Source organism: Durio zibethinus, chromosome 21 (genome assembly GCF_047325235.1).
Source record: "Durio zibethinus cultivar Kanyao isolate XHJ-2024 chromosome 21, ASM4732523v1, whole genome shotgun sequence".
Lineage (NCBI taxonomy): Eukaryota > Viridiplantae > Streptophyta > Magnoliopsida > Malvales > Malvaceae > Durio > Durio zibethinus.
The window spans coordinates 6,933,354-6,958,627 of NC_143182.1; the positions used below are offsets into that span (position 1 = coordinate 6,933,354).

Sequence of the window (25,274 nt, forward strand, 5' to 3'; positions counted from 1 at the left end):
CAATAATATAATTATTATAATATAATTAATCAATTATAATTTAATAATACATAGGATTCATTAAAAATTATATAAAATCCATATTTTTAAGTGATAAATTTCTATATACTTTTTTATTGTGATTGTCTAATTATAGTATTGTAATAAAAAAAATTCTAAATAAAATACTCTATCCACTGTTTCAACTTGAAATAAACTATTTAACCGAAGTTCTCTCTAATTTTTTCCTTCATTTTCAATAGCCAACTGAGAAATAGAAAACGTTAATCACGTACTTCGATTTATCAAAGCATTAATGAGGAAAAAGCAAACGGTTGCTTTGCTCTATGAATTTATCTATGATTTGGTATATTATACTAATTTTATGTACTGTCGTTAAACCGTAAGAACAATGAGCAAATAGAGATTTTACTTCCAATTAAGGACATAGATTTCCACTCTCGCAGAAAATGTATTATTGAAGCCATCTTTCTATCTGATTCAAACAAAAACAATGCAAATCACCCATCAATCAATGCAAAATTTCATCCGGTTCCTATTCAAGTATTCAACTACCGTTTACCTTTGGAAATCAATAGACTTGATCACCAGGTCAGCATTTTTGCTTGATGGCATTATAAGTTCTGCGTTAGGTCGATCATTGTAGTCAATCTGCATGATAAATAAAGATTAGAAAAAATAAAAAGAATTATCTAGAGGTTTAAATCAATTAAAAAAACTTTTCGGCTCACTTAAAGTCTAGCTTACCCGCCATTGAGCAACATCAGGGTGCTTTCCTGCGATAGAACAGGGAAACAATATCAACATGCATGATGCATCAGCCATTTTTTTTTTTTAAATGACTATGTAACTTAGGTAGCTGTTTAAAAATTAAAAAGGATCCTTACCTGTTGCAATATGCCGTCTTAGAACTCGTTGCATTGCCGTGTCAAGGTCAACATCAATGAACCTTGAACAGAAAAGCAAATGTAGAATAAAGGCATTGCAGCATTGCAGAAAACAAAACAGAATTTTCATATGCTTGTTTCAAAGGCGGAAATTTAGTATATAAATTCTAATGCAAACACACAACTTCTGAGACATTGTTTAAAATCGAAACACAATAGCATGAAGAGTTGAAGGACATGAGAACAATTTTAAGCATGAATGTACTCCTTACCTTTCAATAATTAAAAAAAAAAAAAAGAGAAAAATAAAAAGCAAGAGATTACTAAACTAGTTCTCAAGGTTGAACTTTGAGACACATCTAACTTTATTTGACGTCTAAACACAAGGAAAACCCATAATGTTAGAAATTTAAACATTTATTATAAAATCAAATTGTAGGCTCTTACCATTAAAAAGAAGAAATCATAAGCAGGAAGTGCATGATGCTTACCACTTCTCATCAAACATAGACGATATCTCCTTCCAAACCCCTCCTTCAAATAACAAATAATTTCCTTCAACTATGACCACCTTATGCCTGCAAAGAGGACGAGAAATATGTTTTATTTATTGATCAATCATCAACTAAAACTCAACCTACCGACTGCTGCACACCTGCAACTACATTTGGAAACTAAGTCATTCCCAACATGAAAATAACCAAAGTAAAGTGAGCAAAAAAGCCAAATAAACATTACACAAGATCAACATGCATTGAGACGTGGGAAGTTGGGATATACTACAAATTCTCTACCTTTTTATCAGAGTAATACCTTGTCTCAACTAAACCTGCTAGAGTCATTTTATTTGCCATTATAATTCCAACTTACCTCCATTGTCCAACTAATCCTTTTACCCAAAAGTGGGTATTGGTCAAGATAGATGCTTAAATCTCATATTTCATCAATTTTTAGCATCCCAAAAATTCTCACCCAAAAAAAAAAAATGAAAAGAAAAGCAAATAACAAACAAACATGCATGCATGCCTTCTTATACACATTTCCAATACTTTCACGATCTATAACAGACTAACAAAAAAATATACAAGGTAGATGATAACATTTGCAGAAGCAATGGAAAGGATGTGAAATTTACAGCCAGCTTCCTTCAACTCTAAAAGCACAATTTTACTCTGGATCACTTACTCTATCCAATATTGAGGGAGTTATGATCTGAATAGAATAAAAGATGTGAATCACTTACTGAAGGCTGACAAAAATATCATCTTCAATAGGATCTCCAATGCCATGGTCAAATGATGGTGCATAAACAGACCCCTGAGAAATTTATTCTGATTAAAATAAAATTGCATTTACTACATACTCAAATGAAAAAAGTATCTATATGTCTCTATGATTATCTATATATCCAACCATTCATCCACATGGTTACAAAGAAAGAGTGAAAGACACATAAATAACTATACATATACTTTTGTTTCAAGCCAATCAAATGTTTGTTTAGTTAAAGCACCAATAGCTACCAACCTGATTCCTTAGGTTCTTCAGACAACTAAGCAGTAGCATAGGGTCAAAAGTCCATGGAGCTGATTCATCAATGGAAGGATCATCAATTTAATTTCTAACAAAGTCGAATATGAATGAATGTTAAACACAAAAGTTCACCTCCCCTTCTGGCATGTGCTTCTTCTGGGTTCTAAAATGAAGTTACACTAATTAGAATCACAAATGTCCAAGAAAGTTTCAACTATGACACTGAAAAGTCATGGATGGAAGAAGCTTAACCTCCATTGCATCAAGCTGGGAACGATATAGATGGAACCCATCCATTGGAATAACTATAGCGACATTTGGAGGCTTAACTTGAGAATCAAAAGATCGAGCCTTTTGAGGCCATAACTTGTTTACACGCTGCGTAACTTCAACAGCTAGAGTACTTTTTCCAGAGCCAGGAGGGCCAGTTAAACCTACAATATGCCTGCATGACCTCCAAGCATCAGATTTAATTAGAAGAGTCACAGCAAAAGTTGCAGAGAACTGAGATAAGAATAAAAGAAACAACACTTCTCACAAGAATGCCAACCCAACAGTCAGTTAAACACTTTGTAAAATAGGATTCTTAACTATTCTTGTGCAATCTCTTGTCCCCGCAAGATGGGAGTGCCACAAGGAGGGGCAGTAGGGAAGCGTGAAAAGATGGAGGGGCATCCAAAAATGCATGTACATCATCAAAAAGAAATTTTATAAGCAAAGAATCTGCTAATCTATAAAATCTGAACTTCTTTGAAACAATACTTCTACACATACATTTTTCTAAATGGAAAACATGAATGCAAGTTTTGCAACAAATCGAATATAGGAGTCCATACTATAAAAGGGACTGTTTCTGCTTCATTTGGATTAGAAGTATTCAGTATTTTTAAACAAATATTTAAATATGGTTGCAATATCCTTCAACTTAAAAACAGGCCACATCAACAAACAGCAATGGCCAATCATTTGCGATAGCAAAGCATAAACTATTCCTAGATTCAAGAAATTAGAGCTTACTTTGCATTGGGATTTGATGCTTCTGCTGATGTGGGAAGAGTGCGTTCAGCTAAAGTATCAAAAACCTCATCCATGGAACTTCAAAGAAAAAAGAAGCAAAATTACCACAAATAAGGAGAACAGTAAAGGATAAAAAGAATAAAGCAGCACACAAGTAAAAATGCTCAAAGACCAGATAGCACACATGACACCAATAAGTAGAAGAGATGTACAATCAGTAAACATATTAGCATAACACTTTCTGTTTTACACCTTATCCACATTTGGATGAGATGGAAACAACTAACTAATGTCAGCATTCATTTCACATACAAACTCCAATGGAGAAAGTGTAAATATTTCAGTTATCCCGTGTCTAGCAAGTTAATTTCACGCAATGAAGTCAAATTTTTATTAGAAAAATTCTCATAGCTGATTCTATATCGTCAATATGATACACTAATGGCATTATTGTCAGAAACTTTAATTCTCAAATAGAAGAGAACATTTCACCCTTATCATCTGTTTCTATGTAACAGATTCGGGTTCACAGCCACATAGAGATTCTATCAAAGGTACCAGAAAATATGCAAAACAAAGAATAATGTGTGGCTTGAGAAGCTGTAAAAATTGATTCTGCAACTGTACTTGCTTCTGCCTGCATGTGACAAAAGCACCAAAGAAAGAGCAATACACTGTGGGTAAAGGTAGCACAATCTTGATATAACCAAATATTTTGAAGAAAGATTTTTTAAATCTGAACAAGAACAGATATTAATAATGCAGCAACAATGCAAAAAACTTTATTGTATTGCAATGATGCATGCCCTAAACAAATGGAATAAGAATATCATGCAATGATTCCCAGATGTGCAGATCATCTTTCAAATATCTAAAGATAAAATACCTGGCCTCTAAAACCGGAATTTCTCTCTTTTGAATACATTTAACCTGCAAAAGGAAAACATTGATTATCAAACTGAAACCAAAGCAAAATTACAGAGGAGGAAAGAGAGGGAATAACAAAGAATTGAAAGCTAGAATTAAGAAATTTAACCTTCAACAAATTCTCCTTGTGAAATAGAGAACATGGCCGACCTAATAAAGGTTGTGAAGTTCTAGAATTCCATGAAGGAAGCTTAACTCTCTTGAATAACAAAGACTCTGCAGCATTATAAATATACTCATTGAAGATGCCGGCTCTTTAAAAAAACGGGCAAGTTGATCAATATAAAAGGATGATGGGAATTTATGACTTATTAGGGAGTACAAATATGATTTAAAGAGAAGAAGGGAGGGAAACCTGTTGAAGAACAGAAATAGGGTCTTGGATTGGTGGAAATTAAAGAAATCTCCATCGCCGGCGGACACAGAAAGAGGGAGAGAATGAGAGAGAGCCAAGACTTCTCTTGTTCTGTCGTTCGTCTTTTTTTATCAGAAATCAAAGGAAGCGAGACACGTGTTAATAAGAATAATTAGATGAAGCTGCTGCTCTTTGTCGTGCTGACTTCTCTCGTTCTGTCGTCCGTGTCGCGTTTAAGTAACGGCGTTAAGGAACATTCAATTCTTCTAATTTCCCCTTACTTTTTTACCTTGTAAAAGGAAAATTAAAAAACAAAAATGAAGATAGGCCTTAGGGCTACGACGGTGAACCCCAATTCCAAACTTCATTTGAAAATATCTGTACTCATTTGATTAAAAAATAAAAATCTTAATTCAAACTTGACTTAAACCCCAAAAAAATATATTGAAATTAACTTTTTTTAACATTTTTATTATATTTTTAACATGTACCTGACATATGAATTTATATTTTTTTAATCAAATAATACTTCATCTATAATCGAATAAAATCAAAATTACAAAAAAGCGACCGAATAGATTTCTTTCTCCAAAATCTCTGTTCGCCAGCGTAATTCAATTTTAAATAATTATATTTATAATTAATATATTAATGTTAAAACATTAAGTGAACTTTTATTAAAAGATGAAAAGTTAATAAAAACTCCAACAAGGCGTTCAAAATTTTCTTATACAACAAAATTACTTCGGAAAGAAAAAAATTTGTTGATTTGTGGAGGAAAAGGCAATTCAGTGAGGGGACTGCCTTATACCACGAAATCTAAATTATTAGAGTGTTCACTGTTTAGGACAACCATAGGAAACATGACAACAAACAATGATGTACAATAAAAATGTTGTGCATGGTACAGGTAACAAACAAAAAATGGGATCTAGTCCACAACCACGGTACATTGTCGTCCCACAATCCTCCTCCGTTTCTTATCATCATCACTTGACTGCATGCATACAACAAAACTTCACATTAGGTTTTGTATTTTTTTTTTTTTAAAACCCCTTATCTATTAATCAGCAATGATGATTCCTCCATTTTCACAAGCTCGACTTAGTTCAGAAATTTTCAATTATCCGTCAAATTGCGGCGTTCACCGTCATCAAAATTGGTTTGGGTCCAGCAATGCAAGGAGGATTTTTTTTTTTTTAAATGGGATGACCAGAATAATTTCATTGCTTGAATTCTCTAATGACATGGCACGTCAGAAGAGAAGTGACATCATATCATATGTACAGCAATGTCACATAATGGTGTAATAGTATTAAATACAGTCCATTCCCATCTGAATTTCCTTCTAACTAAATTCTGCTATAAAACTATACCTGTTGACTGAGAAAATTTGGCGCAAGAACCCTCTTGGAGCCATCAGCCAAACGCTTAAATGGAAAATGGTTTTCCACAGAAGCTAAGTTATTACTCACCTGCCAACGTTTTCAGAGATTAAATAAGGGTAAAACCTATCAATAAACTTTGTAATTTGCATACTTGATTTGAACCCCCCCCCCCCCCCCCCCACAAGAAAACAGATTGATCGGATAAAGCTCCACGTGTGATTTAACAAGTACAAAATGGAACTTAAAGAAATTAGTGGTATTTACCTGGCCTTTAATGGCCCCAATTAACAACTCCTGACATCCTGATGCATGCACATTTTGTAAACTTGGGCATTGAAGTAGCAATCTCTCTGGGGAAAACACATATTATTAAGTAGATCATAAGAAAAAAGGAGCACAATCAACAGACCAACAAATGGCAATGTTCAAACAAGCAAATAGATACCTGGATGCAAGTTTTTACAAGAGTTCAGATTAAGATCATTTAGTTCCGGACAGTTTAAACATAAAGCCTGCATTTAGATTCACAAATAAGAATGACAAGAGGATATTAAGAAAAAAACTAGCAACATAATCAAGATTAAGGACTAAAAGATCTTACATCTAAGCCAGAACAACCCCACAAGCTGAGTTTTTTTAATCGGCTGTGTTTGATGATAAGCTTCTGGTACATAAGGTGCAGTTTACTGTTGAATGCATTTGGAAGTTCATTATCGCCACTTTCATCACAGGGTGAATTCTGGGAATCGGGATCACATATGGTCATCCCACAATCCATAAGCTCAAGAAGAGGTAGTTGAGCTGTAGCAAACTGAATTCCGCCTGAGAAATGCAGACAAACATATTAATTGATAGGTTTACATGAAATAGTACAATTAAAGGTAATATATATGCCAGTGCTATTTGTGTGTCTTAGACATGAAGATTACTTGAAGTGATGTTGGGACAAAGGGCAAGGAGGAGTCCTAACAACGTGCTCTGGAACACATTGCAGATCATTCCAATGCCACTGTCACTGATGCTAGACCTGAAACCAAGCGGCAAGCATCAGGAAATATGGTGCTGAAGATTAATTGATGAAAAGAAATCATTTAGAACAACCCAAATAGATGAATAAATTAATCAGAGCTGGAGGAAACATACCCACTCAGATCAAGTAATTCTAATCTTGAATAGCTTGAAACAATAGCAGCAACAGATGCATCTGTGATTTCTGAGCCAAGAACAAGTGAAAGCATTCGCAAGTCCCTGAATAATAGACAATTGTTACAAACTAGTAATTATTTATCCTCCAAATGAACAAATCCAAGAAACAAAACGAGGCAATGCTAAATCCTTGAAACGAAATGAGACATTGCTAGAAAATAAAAGAAAACAAGTCCATTTAACCACTATTATTCTTGATAAAGAAAAGCAGTGTCTATAGATCCATAAATGATACGTGATTAAAATGAACTTGTAGACCAAAAGATTCAACAAACCTCAAGTTGGCAGCTGTAAGAGAAAGCACGACAGCATGTGAAAGCCGAACTGATGCGATGTGTATTTTTCGCAACCTTGGACAACTTCTTCCCAAACCATCAACCATGGTAGTAAGATCAGTAGTATCATTTTCTTGGCGAGAAAACTCCAAGGACATCTCTTTCAAACTGGGACAGTTAATAACCTACAATAGAAGGCACATGTAAAAAACGCAAACTCACGTAAACGCCTAGAAAAATTAAACTTAGAAAACTACAAATGACTTGATGAAAATGATACCGTCTTAGAGAGGGAATAAATATCAGAAAGCCAGAGTGTAGATAGACTTGATGAAGAGAGGACAAAGCCCCCTAAATTAGAACATCCTTCCATCTTAAGGCTCATTAGACAGCGTTTATCAGCAACAAAACGACCCAATTCATCTCTATACATAAAAAATTAACAAAAGTAAATCAGAATCAATTAATTTGGCATTTGTTAACTTGTGACTAATTACCATGCAACTACACATGATAGACAAAATATAACAAAAACATTAACCATCAAACAGTTCAAAACCCAAAACAGGGGCAAAAGAATTTATATGGATTCCATCATAAACAAGAATTTTAGCACGGAACACGTTATGCATGACAAACTAAAATGTGAAGAGACAGAGTTCTAGAACAATAAGGAACAAATATAAACCAACATGACTCGGGCCAAGATATCTACAACAGGGTGTAGATAACTTTATAACTTTTTTACGTTATCACATCTCAAATTAAAAGAAAGAAAAAGATTGGTCAAGCCTGCTCAACTAGAAATATCTATGCACATTTCAACCTCGTAGTCTTAGTCACTCAAACCCTACAATAATTTTATTGATCAAAAGACTGATAAATCTCAACCAATTAGCTAGATCTAAACAAATTCGTCCAACAACAAATCAAGGGTGAGCAATAAAACAATAATCAATAGTAACAAAATATATTAACTGAGCAACTAGGCATACCATTTTAAAGATCTAACAATAAATTACGAAAAAAAAAAAGTAAGAAAATAAATTATACCCAGTGATCCGATTGACAGCTGTATCCGATGTAGAAATCTCCATAGACTCCAAATTAGGGCAAGAAAACGCAATGCAAGCCAACATTGTTGCATCCACATCACTGCAAAACCCAAGAAAAAAAAACACAGTAAAACAAGGGGTAAACAATAGTCCAAAAGCATCATTGACCCCCAACCCCCCAAAGAAAACCAGTTACAAATTCTTACAATCAAATAAGCCGTTAGGATACATATCTCCAAGTGAAAAAGATCTCAAAGTTGTCCGTTCAAAATATATGTTGTAAAGCTAATTCGACCATGCTGTTACTTATTACATTAGTTTGAGCTCTTAATTATGGGAAGACTTTATCAGCATGTTGCCCAAAGAACGCTATTGAAACAGTGGTTTGATCCAACACGGTTTTGCAGTTCTCGTGGTGTTTTGATTATAGATCAATTTCGATTTCAGTTCATTGATTATCATAACCAGATTAATTCACATTTCATGATTTTAACTTGATCTTCATTGGCATCAACCGATCCAGTCCTTAATACCCTAGATCTGTCTAAGATTAGTTTAGACCCGAACCTTTCCATCTTAAGAGAAAGTCTAACAAGGCTCGGGCATTTCTGTAAAACCGATCCGATGAACCTGAGCTGAGCCCTAGGTGGGACCCTAAGTCTCAGCTCCTCCGCCGCCCTCCACAGTCTCTTCGTCGTTTCTCTCCACCCTCTACACACCCTAGCCGCCGCCAACAGTTCCGCCGGCGGCAATCTCCTCAAGATTTCCCACAAACACCCCGCCGGTAACCCACCGGAGACTATCTCATTATCCGGACCCAGATCCGTGCCCGGGAGGGGAGAATCGTAGCCGTCTAAATCTAGTTCCGGTGAGTCGCAGCGGATATCGATGTCGTCAAAGGAAAGTGCACGTCGGAGGTGGGAGTAGGACTGACGTGAAGGTGGAGGATGAGAAGGACGGGATGCCGAGGGAGAATAGTAGGTACTGGTGGTTGTTGGGGTGGAAGACGAAGTAGGGGTGCTGCTGCTGCTGCCGCTGACTAGGCAAACATGGCCTTTCTTGGGAAGCCCACATCTGCCACAGTTGTAACTGCCACGACGTTTGGCTGGTTTGAAGTCAAACGCGGCGGAGGCTGATGAAGATATGTGGGGCTGTGGGTGGTGCATGGCTGTCTAGCAACGGAAACAGGGAAAGAAAGAAAATGAAAATATGAAAAATGATTGAAATGAGAGAGAGAGAGAGAGAGAGAGAGAGAGAGAGAGAGAGAGAGAAAGAGGGAGGGGGGGATTTGGGTGAAAGACAGAGGTGGAAAATAAAGGGAGGGAGGGGGTGGTCGGAAAGGGGCGGGAGAATGGCAAGTTTTCGCGCCTGATTTCGAAGCCTGAGAAAAAAAAAAAAAAAAAAAAAGAGGAGCGTGGTTTATGATGTTTAATTACTATTCTACCCTCTCCCTCGGTCGGTGGAGGCACTGTCAGAGTGGAAATCGTTAAATAATGAAGTAAAAATAAAGACGATTAAACGATGCCTTTTTTTTCTTCCAATTTTAACTTTTATACATCCGAAAATATTTCACGTTGTGGAAGTTATTTAGCTATTTGCTGGAATTGGATAAATTTAATAATAACAAGACATTTCAGAATTTACTATGATGTTTTAATTACCATTATCACTTATCCTAATATAAAAAAAAAATTATTTTAAAACACTTATTTGAAATTATATATATATAAATATATATATTGTCAGAGGTAAGAAGGATTGGCTGTGGAAAACTGCAAATATCACTTGAATAACACAGCTAATAAATGTGTAAGCGTACGCGTTGGGCGAGGACGGAGGAAACATGACGTTATAACACTGCCGCCCAATTTTTCTTTTTCATGCATTGGTCTATTTTCATGATTTGTTTGCATGGAAACATTAACTGGTGTCAACATATGCAAACATGCAATGCATCTGCTCTTAATTTTTAAATTGATAAAATTTATCAAAGACTGGTACTTAATGTGTATCCAAAATACTAGTACTATATAGCTTTGGATGCTAATAATCTTAGTATGTATTTTATAAATCATCCTACTCTCGATTTCACTCAAGTACAAGTGCATATCATTTGAATTTTATATAAAATTCTGATTAATTTCACATCATTTTAAATTATAATTGATTAATTATAATATAATAACTATAGTTGATGTAATCCTTTAAATACAATATCATTCAATATGCTTGGATTAATGTATTAATTACTTTTTTATTTAAATTTAATCTTTCATCTTATATATATTTAACTCGTATAAATAAAACAACATGCATCTAAATTTTCACGAATTTCGCCACTTAAAAAAATTGATGTTATAAGAACAATTTCAGTCAATTACTAATTACTTTTCTTAGTTCCGAATAAGATTGGATAAACAAATTAAATTAAGTAATTATTGTCGTGCATTTGGCTTACTAAGCCTTGCTGGCATGCATAAATTTGAGAGTACTAGTTACGCGGCACCAAGTCGAGCCAAAACATATCATCAATCAAATTCAATAATGAAATGCTTTTACACGAACATTAAATCGTTTTAGCAAATAGCAATGTTAGCATCATTAAACATTAATGACATTAATATTTTTGCGTGCAATTAGTAAAAATAATGAAATTTATTAATTTAATGATAAAATTATAAAGTTGAAAATTTTATTATTCCCACTAGTAGATTAAAAAAATTTCTATCTTTATTCATTTTCAAATTTTTTACCAAACACAACTTAAGGGTATAAGCTATTAATATGCCTACCAAGATTCTAATTTAGTGTCTTCCTTTCAGGGTTATCAGAACAAAGAATTGGTCAATGATGAATTTGACCCAAGAAGAAAAGGGTAGAGCGGTGGGAAAATAAGTATAGTAGCTAGCCAGGAATAAAAAATAGAAAAAATAACTATGGGAAATTATATATACAAGTCTCAAGGGTTATGGAACTAACCTCGGACTCCATCGCCAATGTCAATACCAACCCAAATCATCGTTTTAAAGACAGTGATAATGTCCTTTTTATGCGTCCAACGATAACAACGGACAAAATGAAATAAAATAATGGCCTTTATTATTACACGCTGCTATTAGTCAAAGACAAGCTAGCGCGAACATCGCTGCTCCAAAAACCAGAAAAGCAGCGCGCCCCCTTTTTTTTTTTTTTGTGCACTTATTTATACCCTATATTAATATATGTGAAGGTGGGAATTTATAGTAATTGATCTTACTTAAGGTGAGTTAAATAAATTTTTTTGTTAATAATTTATTTTTAAAAAATGGCGTTCATGATCAAATTATAATACTACTACTAACTGAAAAAAACTAATGGAGGCGGGCCAGAACGAAGCGGTCATGGATGTAACCAACAGCCTGGAAGTTGGGTGATATTAATATTTCAACATCCGAGGCGGATCCTGGGCCTTTATACCCTCACTCCGTTTCGTTGCCATTCTAGGCCTTCCTAAAAAATAGAACGTTTCATGGGCCGAAGGTTGGAGAACAAATGGTTTGAGACTTCTCGTTTTTAAAATCCACAAAACAAGTTGGGGAATAAGATGCAATCCCTCACTCAAATGGGTCAGGCAAATGATGTCAAGTTCACCCAAATACAAATTTCATCATTGGGACAGGTGTCTGGTGAAAGGATGAGATGTTTCCAAATCTCAACTGATAGAAAAGCTGCAACGATAATTTGAAATGTAGTTTAGTAGAAGGAACAAAATTTATATGAAATTTGTGAAATTATTTTTTAAAAATAATTTAATAAAAATTTTTAATTGATAAATTGATATAATTTAATATAAAAATCAATAACATGTACAAAGTTAATAAAAATATTATTTTTAATTTAAATTTAATTTATATTTATTCAATGAAAAAAAAATCAATATTTTTATTAAAAATATATATCAAATTTTATTAAATTTTTTTTAAAATTTTACACACTTAATTTATGTACAAAATTTTTTAATCTATTAATTTTTATTTTTATTTTATCATTTTTAATAATAAATTTTATGAATTTCACATAAAATATTTTATCTAAATTTTTCCCTGATAGAAGTGTTTATTACTACAAAACAATCGTTTATGTTCATTAATAGCTACCGATCTCATTTACTTTAAACAGGCCGCTATTACAGTAAAAAAAATCTAAAAAGCAAGATAATAAACAAATATTTTGTATTTCACATTTTGGTAAAAAGTAAGAACAATCATATAAGGTGGAATGACTCATAAAAAAGAATTAAAAAATCTCCTAAAAAACATTAAAATTGATTCGGGTGGATTTGAATTGGTTTATTCTTACTTCACTAACGATAATTATAATATATATGTAATAGATAAAAAGTGGTTTATCTATATTTAAAGAGTTCAAATGAAATATCGCATTCACATGGAGAATACAAGGCACTTATATATTAAAAGATTGGTTAACCCAATTTAGTTTACTTAGTTTAGGTTCAATGTTAATTATACTATATAGTACAATCTTAAGTTCTCGATGTCACTGTTTGAATAAACATTAATAAAAAAAATTTAAAAAATAAAATACATATAATTTTGATTTGAATAATTAAAATTAATAAAAAAATTAATAATCATTATTTGAATAAAAAATAAAAAAAATAAAATAAAATTTTCAATTATAATATTTTATTATTTGTAATTTTAAAATATTTTTATATCATGATATATTTGTTATTTTATTTGATTTCATAATTTTTATTATATCAATATTTTTTATATTAAAAAAATATATAATTCATTTGAAAATAAATTATTTAACAAAATTATAAGATAATTATGATCTGTTTAAATTTTTTTGATTAAAATTTTAATATTAATTAAAAAATGAATATAATAATATTTTTATAAAAAAAATTAACTTTTCTAATTGAGGTATTAAAAAATTTTAAATTGTAAAAAAAAAGTTATTTAATTTTTATTTATTTAATTTTTTTAAATTAAAAATTTATTTCTTTTATTTTTTTTATTTTTTTCTTTTTCTTCGATCCAAACACACTATTAATATAGAATTAAGAAGCTTATGTTTTTCTTCTCTTTTGTTTCCTCTAAATTCAACTAAAATTTTTAGCATAGTACTCATCTAAATCAAATTCATAGTTACAGTAGTCAACTTAAAAAAAAAAAAAGATAAATTGGATCCCATATCCTTATTTTTCAATAATAAAACCAATTATTATTTTTATTTATTTACCTTCGATGATTTACGGGTTGTTATTGGCTTTTGGAGACCTTCCGAATTGGTGAAAGTGAAACTCGTACGCCATCGGAAAAAAGTTGAAACGTTCAATCTTTGGACAGCACATCTTGACAGCGAATCTCTACCAAAACTGAGGTAGCATTCATTTTTTTACCTACTCGTCAATTAGTTGCCACGTGATTCTATGTTTCTGCTTTCTTTTTTATATCTGTAGTTACCTTGGCACTTCCCACTGATGATTCAAACAGCTGGATATAATTTTTTTGTTTTTTGGTAACCATAAGAAAACAATCGAATTTAGGTAGCAGCTAGCAACATCTATGGGATTACGTACATTATGTACAAAAAAGGAGATGAATTAAAAAATGAAACCTTCACCGAGGAAGGGATCATCTCGAATATAATCTCATAATAAAATAAAGACAAAGGACTAAAGACAAAATAAAAGATTTCCATTGTTGAACTGCCCCTATTACGGGAGATACTATTTGTTTTAAGGTCTTAGGCTAATTGTTGATCCCCAATTTCGAGTTGAAAGTAAAATTTTAAAAATATAAAAGAGAGATTAAAGGTAAAAATTAGGAATTTTTTTAATTCTTGTAGGCGAACGCCCAATTCAAATGTTGAACCAACGAGGCAAATAAAAAAGATAAAATAAAAGGTAAAAGACTATCATGTCTAGATAATATTTTGATGATTTTATTTATAGTTGAAAGTAAAAATTTTTAAAATAATTTGATTTGATAAGCTAAATTAACTTAAACATTAATCGTTCATTGATAAAATGATAAGTTAACATAAAAAAAAATCATTTAGATAAAATAATCAAATTGATGCGAGAAAAAAAATGGAGTCCGATCTAAAAAGTCATAAATATCTTTAATTATTTACAAGTTACTTCTAATAACAATTAAAAAAAAATTATTCTTTAAATTTAAAAATGCCTTTATCACTAATATTCATATGATTTTATCATTTGAAATAAAATTTTATTGACACAAAAATATATACTTTTACTTATAAATCATAGTTCAATTATTGACTATTGATAACATTGGATCCTTTTTTAATCAAAAGGTTAAATATCTTAAATTTACATTTTTATACTTTTGGGATAAGATTTTGTTAGCAGTGTGGTGTAAGGCTGTAAACGAGTCGAGTCGAACCGAGTAGTGAGAGGCTCGAGTTCGAGCTCGACTCACAACTCGGGGCTCGATACTCGGCTCGAGTTCGATCGAGTTTTATTTTTCAAGCTCGAGCTCGATTCGTGATCGAATTCGAGCTACTCGAGTTCGCTCGATTAAGTTCGATTAATATGTAAAAATAAGTTCGATTCGTATACTCGACAAAAATTCGATTATTCATGCTCGAATTTGAACTCGAACTCGGACTCGAAATATTTTATTAATTAAAATAATAAAAATATATTTAAATATAAAAGCTCGATTAGGCTCGCGAGCTACTCGAGTCAGATATAATAATACTCGAATTCGGCTCGATCGATAAATCGAGCTACTCGAGTTCGAGCTCGACTCGACAATAATCGAACCGAATTTGAGTTTTTTTCGAATCGAACCCGAGTAGCTTGCGAGTACTAATGTATCATTTACACTCCTAGTGTGGTGGGAGTCGGTATATAAAAGATTAGACTTTTATTGGCTTACGTCCCAACTGCATCAGCTGATTATGCCATTATATACATGCGCTTAGCTATGACCAAATTTTTTAATTAATTTTAGGTGGAAGAAATTAAGAATAAGTTACGAAACAAAGGCACTTGGGTCAAATATATTTAAAGAATGACTTGATCATATGGTCTTCTCTTAATTGTGACAAATGACATATGAACACTTAAATTTCATAATGAGTGTTCATAATAACATATTGAATCACATATTTTTATTGCAAAATATTATGTTAAATATAATATACATTCAAATATTCAATTACATACTAATTTTTCTGTTTATGATTTAGGTTTAAAATTCAAAGATTAGATTGGTTTATATATATTATTTATTAAAATTAATAATTAAAAAATATAATTTTTTTAATAGAATTTAGTCTCTCCCCCTATGTATAAAGAGACTTATTTGATTGATTAAGTTTATAAAATTCATACATAATCACTTTTTATAAGAATTAATAACTGTAAATTTTATTTTTTAAAATTTATATATATAAATTAATTATTATACTAATGAAATTTACGATACGACAGAGCTTGCGAATCATCCATCATGTTCATATGGTCTAGTCTAGATCTAGATTAGGATATGACACCCCAGACCAGGGGCTGTAAGATTCACACTTCTTTAAAAATTTGGTCAAACACGCAAGCTGAACGACACAAAATTCAAAATATATGAAATGAAATCAATAATAATAGGCTCTTCTTTCTTATTTCTTAGTACTATATTTCTTATTTTTATTTAATAACTCCTTTGATTTATTACTTACACTAGCTTTTTGTCTTTTTTTTTTTTTTTTGGATATTGGTATTTTTTTGAAATTAATTTATAATAGAATCCTCTTACAAAGTGAGTTTGAGTTTCGAGGTATTTATAAAATAAGTACATTTAATATATTTTTTAAAAGTATACAATAATTATTTTATATTCATCCTCGTTAAATCCACTCTCATTAAATGAATTTATTTACGTTTTAACTTTAATTAAAGGGAAAAAAATAAAAAATTACATAATTAAGAAAAACCATTGACATATAGCAAAAAGATCCCAACATAAATTATTGTGTTATTAAGGTAGAGCATATGCTTAATTTGATAAGTATTTAATACTAATATAGTAATTAGATATAGAAAAAGAAGTATCTTTCCAAAAAGTATGCCAAATTAACTACATAATAAAGTACAAAAACTTTATCTTGAAGGTATCCTTTTTATTAGCAAATAATTAATTAACTGATAATGCCCGGAGCTTTCTGGAAACCTAAAAAATTGCTCAACCAACGTCGCAACCACAAGAGCCACGAACTTATTGACCCATTGACCCTAAGACGCCCTCGCGAACCACGTGCATTACAAAATATTCATATATAGCACCATATATAATATAATACAATATTAAAATCGTAAACTTTAGGGGTTAATTTGGATCATCAACTCAGGCTCAGCACTGTATTATATTAAACCTCTCTTCCCTAGACGCCAACCCGGCCCCCTCAATCTTTCTTTTATTTCCACCGCCTTGACCCTGCTTCACAATTCTTGCTAGTTTCGATGGCCATTTCTCTATCCAAAACCTTTCTTTCTATCAAACATCAAGTTTTGCCATCGCAGAAATGCTGTCCAGTGTCATTTTCAGGCCAGAAATCTCGCCTTGGACATACCAAAAGCATGGAATTTTCAACAAGGCCGCTTACGATCTCACGGGTTGTGTCCAAAACAAGTGAGTCCTTGTCCTCGATCATCAATGAACTCGAAATGGAAAGAAAAGCAAAAGAAGAAGAAGAAGAAGAAGAAGAAGAAGAAGAAGAAGATATTGCACCTGGTAAACAAGGAGAAAGAAGAGTGGCCGGTGTATGGAGAGAAATCCACGGCCAAGACGATTGGGTTGGGATGTTAGACCCAATGGACCCTCTTCTACGGTCAGAGCTGATTCGATACGGCGAGATGGCGCAAGCCTGTTACGATGCTTTTGATTTTGATCCAGTTTCTAAATATTGTGGAAGTTGCAGATTCACGCGTCTTCAATTCTTTGACTCCCTAGGCATGGCGCACCATGGCTACGTGGTCTCGAGATACCTCTTTGCAACATCCAACATTAACCTTCCGAATTTTTTCAAGAAATCTCGGTGGCCTAAAGTGTGGAGCAAGAATGCAAATTGGATTGGATACGTCGCGGTTTCCAACGATGAAATATCCAAACGTTTAGGCCGTCGTGACATCACCATTGCTTGGAGGGGCACTGTGACGCGCCTAGAGTGGATTGCAGATTTAATGGATTTTCTCAAACCCATTTCTTCCAACAAAATCCCGTGTCCGGATTCATCAGTAAAAGTAGAATCAGGTTTCCTGGATCTATACACTGACAAGGACGAGAGTTGCCGGTTCTGCAAGTTTTCAGCCAGGGAACAGATTTTAACTGAATTGAAGAGGTTGCTTGGAATGCACCAAGATGAAGAGATAAGCATAACAATCACTGGTCACAGCTTAGGCAGTGCTCTGGCAATTCTTAGCGCGTATGATATTGTTGAAACGGGTCTAAATGTGTTGAAAGATAGCAGAGCTGTGCCCGTGAGTGTGTTCTCCTTTTCGGGTCCTAGGGTTGGTAACGTGAGATTCAAGGAACGGATCGAAACGCTTGGAGTTAAGGTGTTGAGGGTGGTGAATGTGCATGACATAGTCCCTAAATCGCCGGGATTGTTCTTCAATGAAAACGTGCCACCAATGTTGATGAAGCTAGCTGAGGGATTGCCGTGGAGTTACTCGCACGTTGGAGTTGAACTGGCATTAGATCACAAAAACTCGCCATTTCTGAAACAGACTGGGGATCTGACCTGTGCACATAACCTGGAAGCTCACTTGCATTTACTTGACGGGTTAGTACTTTCTTAAGCTCAAACCATAGTTGAACATCAACCTGGTTAATTGTTGCTCCTGGTTTACTCTTTTTGTTTCATAATTAATTTCGTCACCGGAAAGGTTTTTTGGTTGGTTTCCAGGATTTGAAAACATAGTTACCTAAAGTGAAAACCAGGAGTCATTTGCACAATTGAAAAGAGTATCATTTTCAGTTTCACCTCGAATTAGATTAAAATTAGAACAATAGTTGTCATTTTCACTAGCGGGCACTGATCATGATGAATGGTGGTAGGACCCAGCTGTGATGTGCAAGCATGCATGAGACGCCTGGTATTATAATTAAAAGCAGTAGATATAGCTCGAAATTAGTAAAAAAATCGTATAGGAACTTGTGATGAGATCGTTCCCACAAATTCATATACCCAACCTTCAGTCGTTGGGGACCAAATTTGTAGTAAATAATCACACTAATACCCATCAACGGTGGTTATGATTACGATAGCTGGTGGTGGAAGTATTATCATAAGAATGGAATAGGATAAGCTCGGAAGCAATTTGATGGGAAGTGAAGATTTATAAAATAGGAAAAAGATAGTTTTGTAAAGCAACTGTCTTTGAATTTTTAATTATATACTCCCAGAATTCAGAGGCATTCTTACGCGACCTCTGACGCAATAAAATTCTCTTTGCACAAGTTCAGCAAGTCAAATAAGGCTAGTGTTTTTCACCATTTCTTCGGTTTCACGTGAAAGATAACCAGGTCACTGTATGAATGATTTTAACAGATCTTGACTCATAAATATAAGTTACTAATTCACCAAAGTAATTGAATTTTTCTTGGGAAGAGTCAATTGAGGTTTAATTGATATGTGCAGATATCACGGAAAAGGCCATAGGTTTGTGCTGGCAAGCGGAAGAGACCCTGCTTTGGTGAACAAGGCTTCTGACTTTTTGAAAGATCATTACTTGGTTCCACCATATTGGAGGCAAGATGAGAACAAGGGCATGGTGAGGAACAAGGATGGGCGGTGGATGCAGTCTGAACGGCCGAAACTTGACGATCACCCTGAAGATATGCACCACCATCTCAAGCAATTAGGCCTGGCATCCGAGCATTAGATTTGACGTCAATCATCTTGTAATTAACAAGGCAATAATGTGTAGATCATACAATGGAATTGGTAAATGAAAGCATTTATTGTGGGATTCCAAAGCTAATTTATGGCAGTACAGCAACCTGTGTAAAGATCAAAAGTTCAGAACTGGAGTTTTAGGCTCACCCTCTGGCCTCTTGCACTGGGATGACAGAGTTTACGTAGGAACAAGCACACACACATGAGGTTTCCTTATGCTGTCTCCGTTACTATCATCAACCTGCGCTTCTATGAAATTGGAAATTGGAACAGTGTTGTATTTTTTTTTCCTCCCATCAACAGTAAACCACATCAACCGATATGCAATTAAGTTGTCCACCGTGATAAGTATCAGACAGTATTCATTTCATTTTTAAAGTCTTGTGAAATGCGGGATAAACAAGGAAAAAGCATATATGCAGACGATAATTCTCATTCCTGGATATTAATTTTCTGGATCCAATCTAAGTACAAATGTAAATGATTAAAAATTGTTGAATACTGTTATGGCTTTCAACTTGGATAAAAAGAATCTTAATAATAAAAAAAAGAAAATAAAAGATTACTACTACTATCATTTAAATTAAAAAAAAAAACGAAATATAGTATGCTGGAAAAAGAAAGTTGCAAAAGTGCATCATTTAGGGCAAAATGGAGAAATTTTTTCAATGGGGATCCTATGTTGTGGCTCTCAAGAGTAAATCTCTCTGCCTCCATTGTCTGAAGGTGTAAAATCACACTACAAATTCACAGCAAAATCATTTCGTTTGAAAATCTCCTGTAGTTTGCATTCATGAGTGACACCCAAAGGACACCTTTGCTCCAAATGATAATATCATTCATCACGAGTCAAAATCCGATATCCATCAACTATACGAAAGATGTACTTCCAGAAGTAGCCCAACCTGCCAAATTGCTCGAGATGATTAGATAACGTGAAAGGCTGGTTCAAGGAGCGAAAACCCAGAGAGGGAGTAAGTAAGCAAGAGTTATGCCTAAAGCAAGAACACAACAGTAATTTCACTTTATTTCAAAGTTTGCCACGTAATTTACATGGTCAAGCTTCTTTTGCATCACTACCCAAAAGTTTGTCTCTAAGATGCAAAGTAACTCTAGTTATCCTATGAAACCCCCTAAAGAGAACCAATTTATCCAGCAAGAGCTAGCAATTATGTAGATTTGTCATTAATACTCTTAGTACTTTCCATGTTTTCCTCGTGTTAGAGAGGAATAATAAGAACTTCAAGTAAACAATCATTTCGGACAAGTCATAAGAACAGTCATATCTAATTGTTTGCACCTTAAATGGAACTTCCACAATGTGCACCAATCAATCAAATTGTTCGCTAAACCCCTGCTGCAGCTTTTGACTCAAAACCTGTCTTTCCCTGCATGACATATTAAAAAGATTAATGGCACTCGGTTTGGGCAATGAAAAAGAAACTGGAATAACATTACTGATTGCATAAATGAAAAATGATTTACAGTAAGTTATCAAAATGCTTCTAAACACAGGTTGCGAAAACATAGACTCAAAGCAAATAAGCCGTTTGAACATTAAGTTTTTTCTAGACAAAAAATAACAGCAGACAGCAGCTTGGAAATCAATTGGTTAACAGAATAAGTTAATTGGTCAGTATCTGCAAGGAAAAAATTAGGTAACCATTGTCGAAAAACAATTTCTCTTGTATGGTAAAGGAATGGCCAGTTATCCAGTTATGTTGTTGGACTTTAGTGGTTTTCAGTTACAAGATTAGAGATAATTAAACACATTAGACCACGAGTATCAATGCAGAAGGCTGAAAAAGACTACAACAAACCTCAGACTCAGGGCTCTGTCGTATTTTCCTAGTAGGAGTCCTCATTGTGACAAACTCCTCAGCTGATGTTGGATGAATACCTACAGTGGCATCAAAGTCTGTTTTTGTCAAGCCAGCTTTCACAGCAACTGCAAACCCCTGGAATACAATTGTGCACATCAGAAAAATCTGCAGAACTTGAAATGGAAAGCACAAATTTAGGTAAAGGCTTGAACCTGCACAATTTCAGCTGAATCTTCTCCACACATGTGCAGACCAAGAACTTTGTTTGTCTTTGCACAGACTATAAGTTTCATGAAAACCCGATCAGGAAGCCCAGAGAGAGTGGCCTTCAACGGCCTGAAGTTTGCAGTGTAGACATCAAGATCACCATATTCTTTTATAGCCTGTAAAATCCTCAAATTTTTGAGCACAAGAAACCACTTTCAGCTGTTGCTAATATGCCAAACAGTTTCTCACCTGTTCTTCAGTAAGACCAACCTGTCCAATTGGTGGCTGGGAAAAGACAGCAGAAGGTACAGCCCTACTCCAAAATGCATGGGAAGAAATGTCAACAAACAATTGAATACGAAATAAAATCCACTTCTTTGTATCCCAGAACCATCCATATATCATATAAAAAAAGAAGACAGTACACCATATAACTTGTCCATGGAATGGTCATTAAGTCAAAATGCATTAACAATATTATGCCTTCTTTTATTTGAATATATGGCATATTATAAGTGGGTTTCAGTCCAGGATAAAAAATGAATCATTAATAAGTGTCATTTGACAACAACCACAATTGGAGTCTGGCTTCTCTCTATTATATCTCTACTCAGGTTATTCCAAGGCACTACTAATAGAGATAAATCCAAAACACAACCACTACTCAGCAGCTCAGCCGCCCCAAACATAAAATCCAATAAATTTAAACAACAGAACTTCAAAACAATAAAGTACCTGTGAAGTAGGAAGACAATGTTAACATAATTGGCCAGCAGTGAAAGGTTTTGGAAGGATACAATGTGAAAAAAGAAACATGAAAAAATAGAGAAATTGGTTAAAGAAGCCTGGCATATGTGAGACCAACAAGAGAGATAAGGAAGACAGAGACTTGAAAAGGAGGTTTCAGAAAGAGAAGACAAAATAATAAAAATGGGCAATACGGATCTACACCATTGAAATTGTAATATGCAGTATGCCACTCACCTAAGAGTAAAGCGGAAAAAGCTAAAGGGTAGCTGGATGCTAAAAATAGTTTTTCGAATAGGAAGGTGGTGCAACTGCCTCAACTGGTAATTAGTAGAGGCAAAAAAAGAGCCATAAACCTTTCCAATTTTAATTAATCCCTTAAATTTTTTCAATCAATCAACCTCTAGCGTGTAGATTACCTATAATCAGGTTTAGTTGGTTGATTCTGAAACAGAGTTTTTGCTAGTGCTCCTCCTTCCATCAAAGAAACAGGTGTCAAATTTATTCTATCTGTGACATCCCCTACAGCCCAAATGGAAGGTACTGTAGTACGCGAATATTCATCAACCTAAAGAAACAATGAGGCAAAACGATATACAAATTAACTGAAATATAGAAATAATACCAGAAAATATGAAATAGAGAAAAATGAAGCAAAATAAACTCCAAGATAAGAAGAACACTACCTCTATTGCTCCATTCTTGTTCATTTTCACCCCCACTGACTCCAATCCTAAGTTCTGCTAATGTAAAAGGAGTTAATTTAAACCCAATACAAAATTCATCAAATCTATCTTGATTGAAATAAAAATTGAAGTTGCCTTTAAAAGGAGAGAATCTACATCCTCCAGATACAAAACATTTAAGGTTCCTTAAGTCACAATGAGAAGAGAATCACGGAAAGCAAGAAGTTCGGTTACATTTGAAGATTAAGGTTACGATATTCTGCTTGTTAACTTTTCTCCTCTCTTTTTCATTTTATGTCCTGTTTCTCAGGTGGGAGGTTTACGTTAGTACAGTTATAACAATGTTTGATGTGGTACCCTTTTGCTGGTAATTGGTTACAAAAGGACATTTAATAGAGAGAATTGAGTCACAAAAGTTATTCCAAACCTTTGTATTAGGCCTTCGACCAGTTGCAAACATTATATGTGAAAAGCCTTCAACTGTTCCTTTGTTGGTCTTCAGCGATAGTGAACCAACAGCTGACTTAACAACTGCCTGAGGTGACTCCTCTGTATGGAACTCAATTCCTCTTAGAGACATTTGTTCTCCAACAAAATCCCTGATCTATAAACAGGGCAGATTTTTACTAAGAATAAAAAAGTTTCTAAAACAAGTATCATGCAAGTGATTATAACATGATAAAATAAACAAGTATAACAGCTATCGGTTTGCACAATTCTTCACCTCTTCATCAAAGCCCCGCAAAACTTTTTTCTGACGTATAAAGACATGGACCTCACTTTTCAATCCATTGAAAATGCCAGCAAATTCCAAAGCTATGTATCCCCCACCAACTATAGCCACTTTCTCTGGTTTTGAGGGCAAATCAAGGGCAGCATCAGAATCTATCACGTACTCACTTCCTGGTATCTCAGGAATAAATGGACGCCCACCAACTGAAATCAGTATATGTCTTGCAGTGTAAAGTTTTCCATCTACATCAACAGTGTGTGGATCCACAATCTGCAGGATATTTCATCAAAATGGATTCACAATCAAGAACCATTAAAAATAGAAATGCACCTACACATATCATAAAGAGACAATGTGGAGAGAGGATCAACCCACCTTTCCTCGGCCTTCAATTAATGTGACACCAGCATTGTTGAGAATATTCTTGTAAATACCAGTAAGACGCTGTAACTCAGCATTTTTATTAGCCATCAAGGTGCTCCAATCATGCTTTGGTTCGGTGTCATATTTCCATCCAAAACCATTACTCTCATCAAATTCATGAGAATATTTTGATGCATAAACCATTAATTTCTTTGGTACACATCCTCTGAGTACACATCTGCAATCATACTCACATTTTTATTACAACTTCAAATAAACAGACAAAAAACAGAGACAATTATAGTGGTGAAACTAAATTTTCGTAGGCTTTCTTGAATTTGTTTTAGCCTTTACGGAGCCAAAAGCTTTCAGCATACCAGTTAAGGTCAAAAACCAGAACTTTATCCATTTAAGTTCTTTTTTTGGCCAATTATCCAGTTAAGTTAAAGATTGTAAATTTCAAGTAAAACCCAGGGAACAAAAAAAAGCCTCACAACCCAAAAGGAAAAACTGCAAAAACACACGCAATTTCAGTGGATAATTTAATTTGCAATAACCTCAGAGAATCGTAATTTCTTAAAAAAAAAAAAACCCTTACCCGCAAAATAAATACTTTATAGATATAGAGAGTCGCATAAAAAAGGTCACTTTATAATTCTGGAGTGGAGACTTACGTTCCGCCAACGCCGCCGGTGGTCTCAGAAGAAATAGTCGAAAACGGAAGCTCACAGACAGCAACAGAAGCACCAAAATTGGCTGCGAAACGGGAAGCACGAACGCCGCCACTGCCGGCGCCAATAGTAAAGAGGTCGAAGTCGTAGTGTCGCAGCGGTTCAGCACCATTATCGGACTCGGCACGAAAAGAGAAGAGGCGGCGACGCTGCAACCGGTGGTAGTGGTGGAAGCCAGAGGCAGAGGGAGGAAGGTAGCGTGAAAAAGAAGACAGGGTCTTTGGTAAAGGGACAGAGACGGGAAGGTTTCGGTAAAGGGTTTGGAGAGTTGGCGAAGAGAGTTTGGGAGCTGTAAAAGACGTGGTGGCCATCTCCGTTTTCTTTTTTTGTTGGGTTGAAGTCAGTGCCTTCGAGTAAATAAAGCCTATCCTTTGACCTCTTTGGTTGGAGCGTTGCGTGGGTATCT

The 25,274-nt window shown here is 34.1% G+C and overlaps 4 protein-coding genes across 6 annotated transcripts; 1 reads left to right on the forward strand and 3 right to left on the reverse strand.

Moving 5' to 3' along the window:
- Positions 1 to 296: 296 nt before the first annotated feature.
- On the reverse strand, positions 297 to 4,982 carry LOC111305248 (P-loop containing nucleoside triphosphate hydrolases superfamily protein). Of its 3 annotated transcripts, XM_022902595.2 has the most exons (13): positions 4,720 to 4,972; positions 4,474 to 4,580; positions 4,324 to 4,367; positions 3,438 to 3,515; positions 2,673 to 2,865; positions 2,553 to 2,583; positions 2,415 to 2,473; positions 2,131 to 2,204; positions 1,379 to 1,465; positions 888 to 949; positions 748 to 776; positions 563 to 651; positions 297 to 475 (listed from the first exon to the last, which is right to left on the reverse strand). In XM_022902595.2, exons 1-13 carry the CDS (start codon positions 4,772 to 4,774, stop codon positions 472 to 474), a joined length of 912 nt encoding a protein of 303 aa, XP_022758330.2. In that variant the 5' UTR covers positions 4,775 to 4,972; the 3' UTR covers positions 297 to 471. The 3 variants fall into 3 exon arrangements, 2 of the variants coding, with proteins under 2 accessions (XP_022758330.2, XP_089605839.1); XM_089749713.1 differs by having other exon boundaries at positions 297 to 651; positions 4,720 to 4,971; XR_016331001.1 differs by lacking the exons at positions 297 to 475; positions 563 to 651 and having other exon boundaries at positions 1,335 to 1,465; positions 4,720 to 4,982.
- A 477-nt stretch (positions 4,983 to 5,459) lies between these two features.
- Positions 5,460 to 9,900, reverse strand: LOC111306107 (F-box/LRR-repeat protein 17-like). The gene is made up of 11 exons (XM_022904015.2): positions 9,211 to 9,900; positions 8,642 to 8,743; positions 7,869 to 8,013; positions 7,589 to 7,773; positions 7,251 to 7,355; positions 7,037 to 7,134; positions 6,709 to 6,929; positions 6,553 to 6,619; positions 6,372 to 6,457; positions 6,096 to 6,194; positions 5,460 to 5,716 (listed from the first exon to the last, which is right to left on the reverse strand). Exons 1-11 carry the CDS (start codon positions 9,807 to 9,809, stop codon positions 5,651 to 5,653), a joined length of 1,773 nt encoding a protein of 590 aa, XP_022759750.2. The 5' UTR covers positions 9,810 to 9,900; the 3' UTR covers positions 5,460 to 5,650.
- A 7,086-nt stretch (positions 9,901 to 16,986) lies between these two features.
- LOC111305252 (phospholipase A1-Igamma2, chloroplastic-like) lies at positions 16,987 to 19,663 on the forward strand. Its single transcript, XM_022902607.2, has 2 exons — positions 16,987 to 18,462; positions 19,321 to 19,663. The coding sequence occupies exons 1-2, from the start codon at positions 17,141 to 17,143 to the stop codon at positions 19,562 to 19,564; spliced, it is 1,566 nt and encodes a 521-aa protein (XP_022758342.2). The 5' UTR covers positions 16,987 to 17,140; the 3' UTR covers positions 19,565 to 19,663.
- A 332-nt stretch (positions 19,664 to 19,995) lies between these two features.
- On the reverse strand, positions 19,996 to 25,210 carry LOC111305250 (glutathione reductase, chloroplastic-like). The gene is made up of 11 exons (XM_022902602.2): positions 24,812 to 25,210; positions 24,150 to 24,375; positions 23,766 to 24,044; positions 23,469 to 23,645; positions 23,042 to 23,095; positions 22,775 to 22,923; positions 21,858 to 21,921; positions 21,614 to 21,784; positions 21,399 to 21,536; positions 20,879 to 20,966; positions 19,996 to 20,483 (listed from the first exon to the last, which is right to left on the reverse strand). Exons 1-10 carry the CDS (start codon positions 25,177 to 25,179, stop codon positions 20,925 to 20,927), a joined length of 1,668 nt encoding a protein of 555 aa, XP_022758337.2. The 5' UTR covers positions 25,180 to 25,210; the 3' UTR covers positions 19,996 to 20,483; positions 20,879 to 20,924.
- Positions 25,211 to 25,274: the final 64 nt, after the last annotated feature.

Bases quoted from the DNA above. Each gene is read 5' to 3' on its own strand.
- LOC111305248 (XM_022902595.2), bottom strand. From the start codon at position 4,774: ATGGAGATTTCTTTAATTTCCACCAATCCAAGACCCTATTTCTGTTCT. The intron at 2,584-2,672 runs GTTAAGCTTCTT...ACTTCATTTTAG, and splicing joins CCCAGCTTGATGCAATGGAG to AACCCAGAAGAAGCACATGC. The intron at 2,474-2,552 runs GTGAACTTTTGT...TTGATGAATCAG, and splicing joins AGCACATGCCAGAAGGGGAG to CTCCATGGACTTTTGACCCT.
- LOC111306107 (XM_022904015.2), bottom strand. From the start codon at position 9,809: ATGCACCACCCACAGCCCCACATATCTTCATCAGCCTCCGCCGCGTTT. The intron at 7,774-7,868 runs GTATCATTTTCA...CTTCTATTGTAG, and splicing joins TTTATTCCCTCTCTAAGACG to GTTATTAACTGTCCCAGTTT. The intron at 6,195-6,371 runs GTAAATACCACT...AAACGTTGGCAG, and splicing joins TTGGGGCCATTAAAGGCCAG to GTGAGTAATAACTTAGCTTC.
- LOC111305252 (XM_022902607.2), top strand. From the start codon at position 17,141: ATGGCCATTTCTCTATCCAAAACCTTTCTTTCTATCAAACATCAAGTT. The intron at 18,463-19,320 runs GTTAGTACTTTC...TGATATGTGCAG, and splicing joins CACTTGCATTTACTTGACGG to ATATCACGGAAAAGGCCATA.
- LOC111305250 (XM_022902602.2), bottom strand. From the start codon at position 25,179: ATGGCCACCACGTCTTTTACAGCTCCCAAACTCTCTTCGCCAACTCTC. The intron at 24,045-24,149 runs GTGGGTTGATCC...AATATCCTGCAG, and splicing joins TAATTGAAGGCCGAGGAAAG to ATTGTGGATCCACACACTGT. The intron at 20,967-21,398 runs GTTTGTTGTAGT...TATGTCATGCAG, and splicing joins GACAGAGCCCTGAGTCTGAG to GGAAAGACAGGTTTTGAGTC.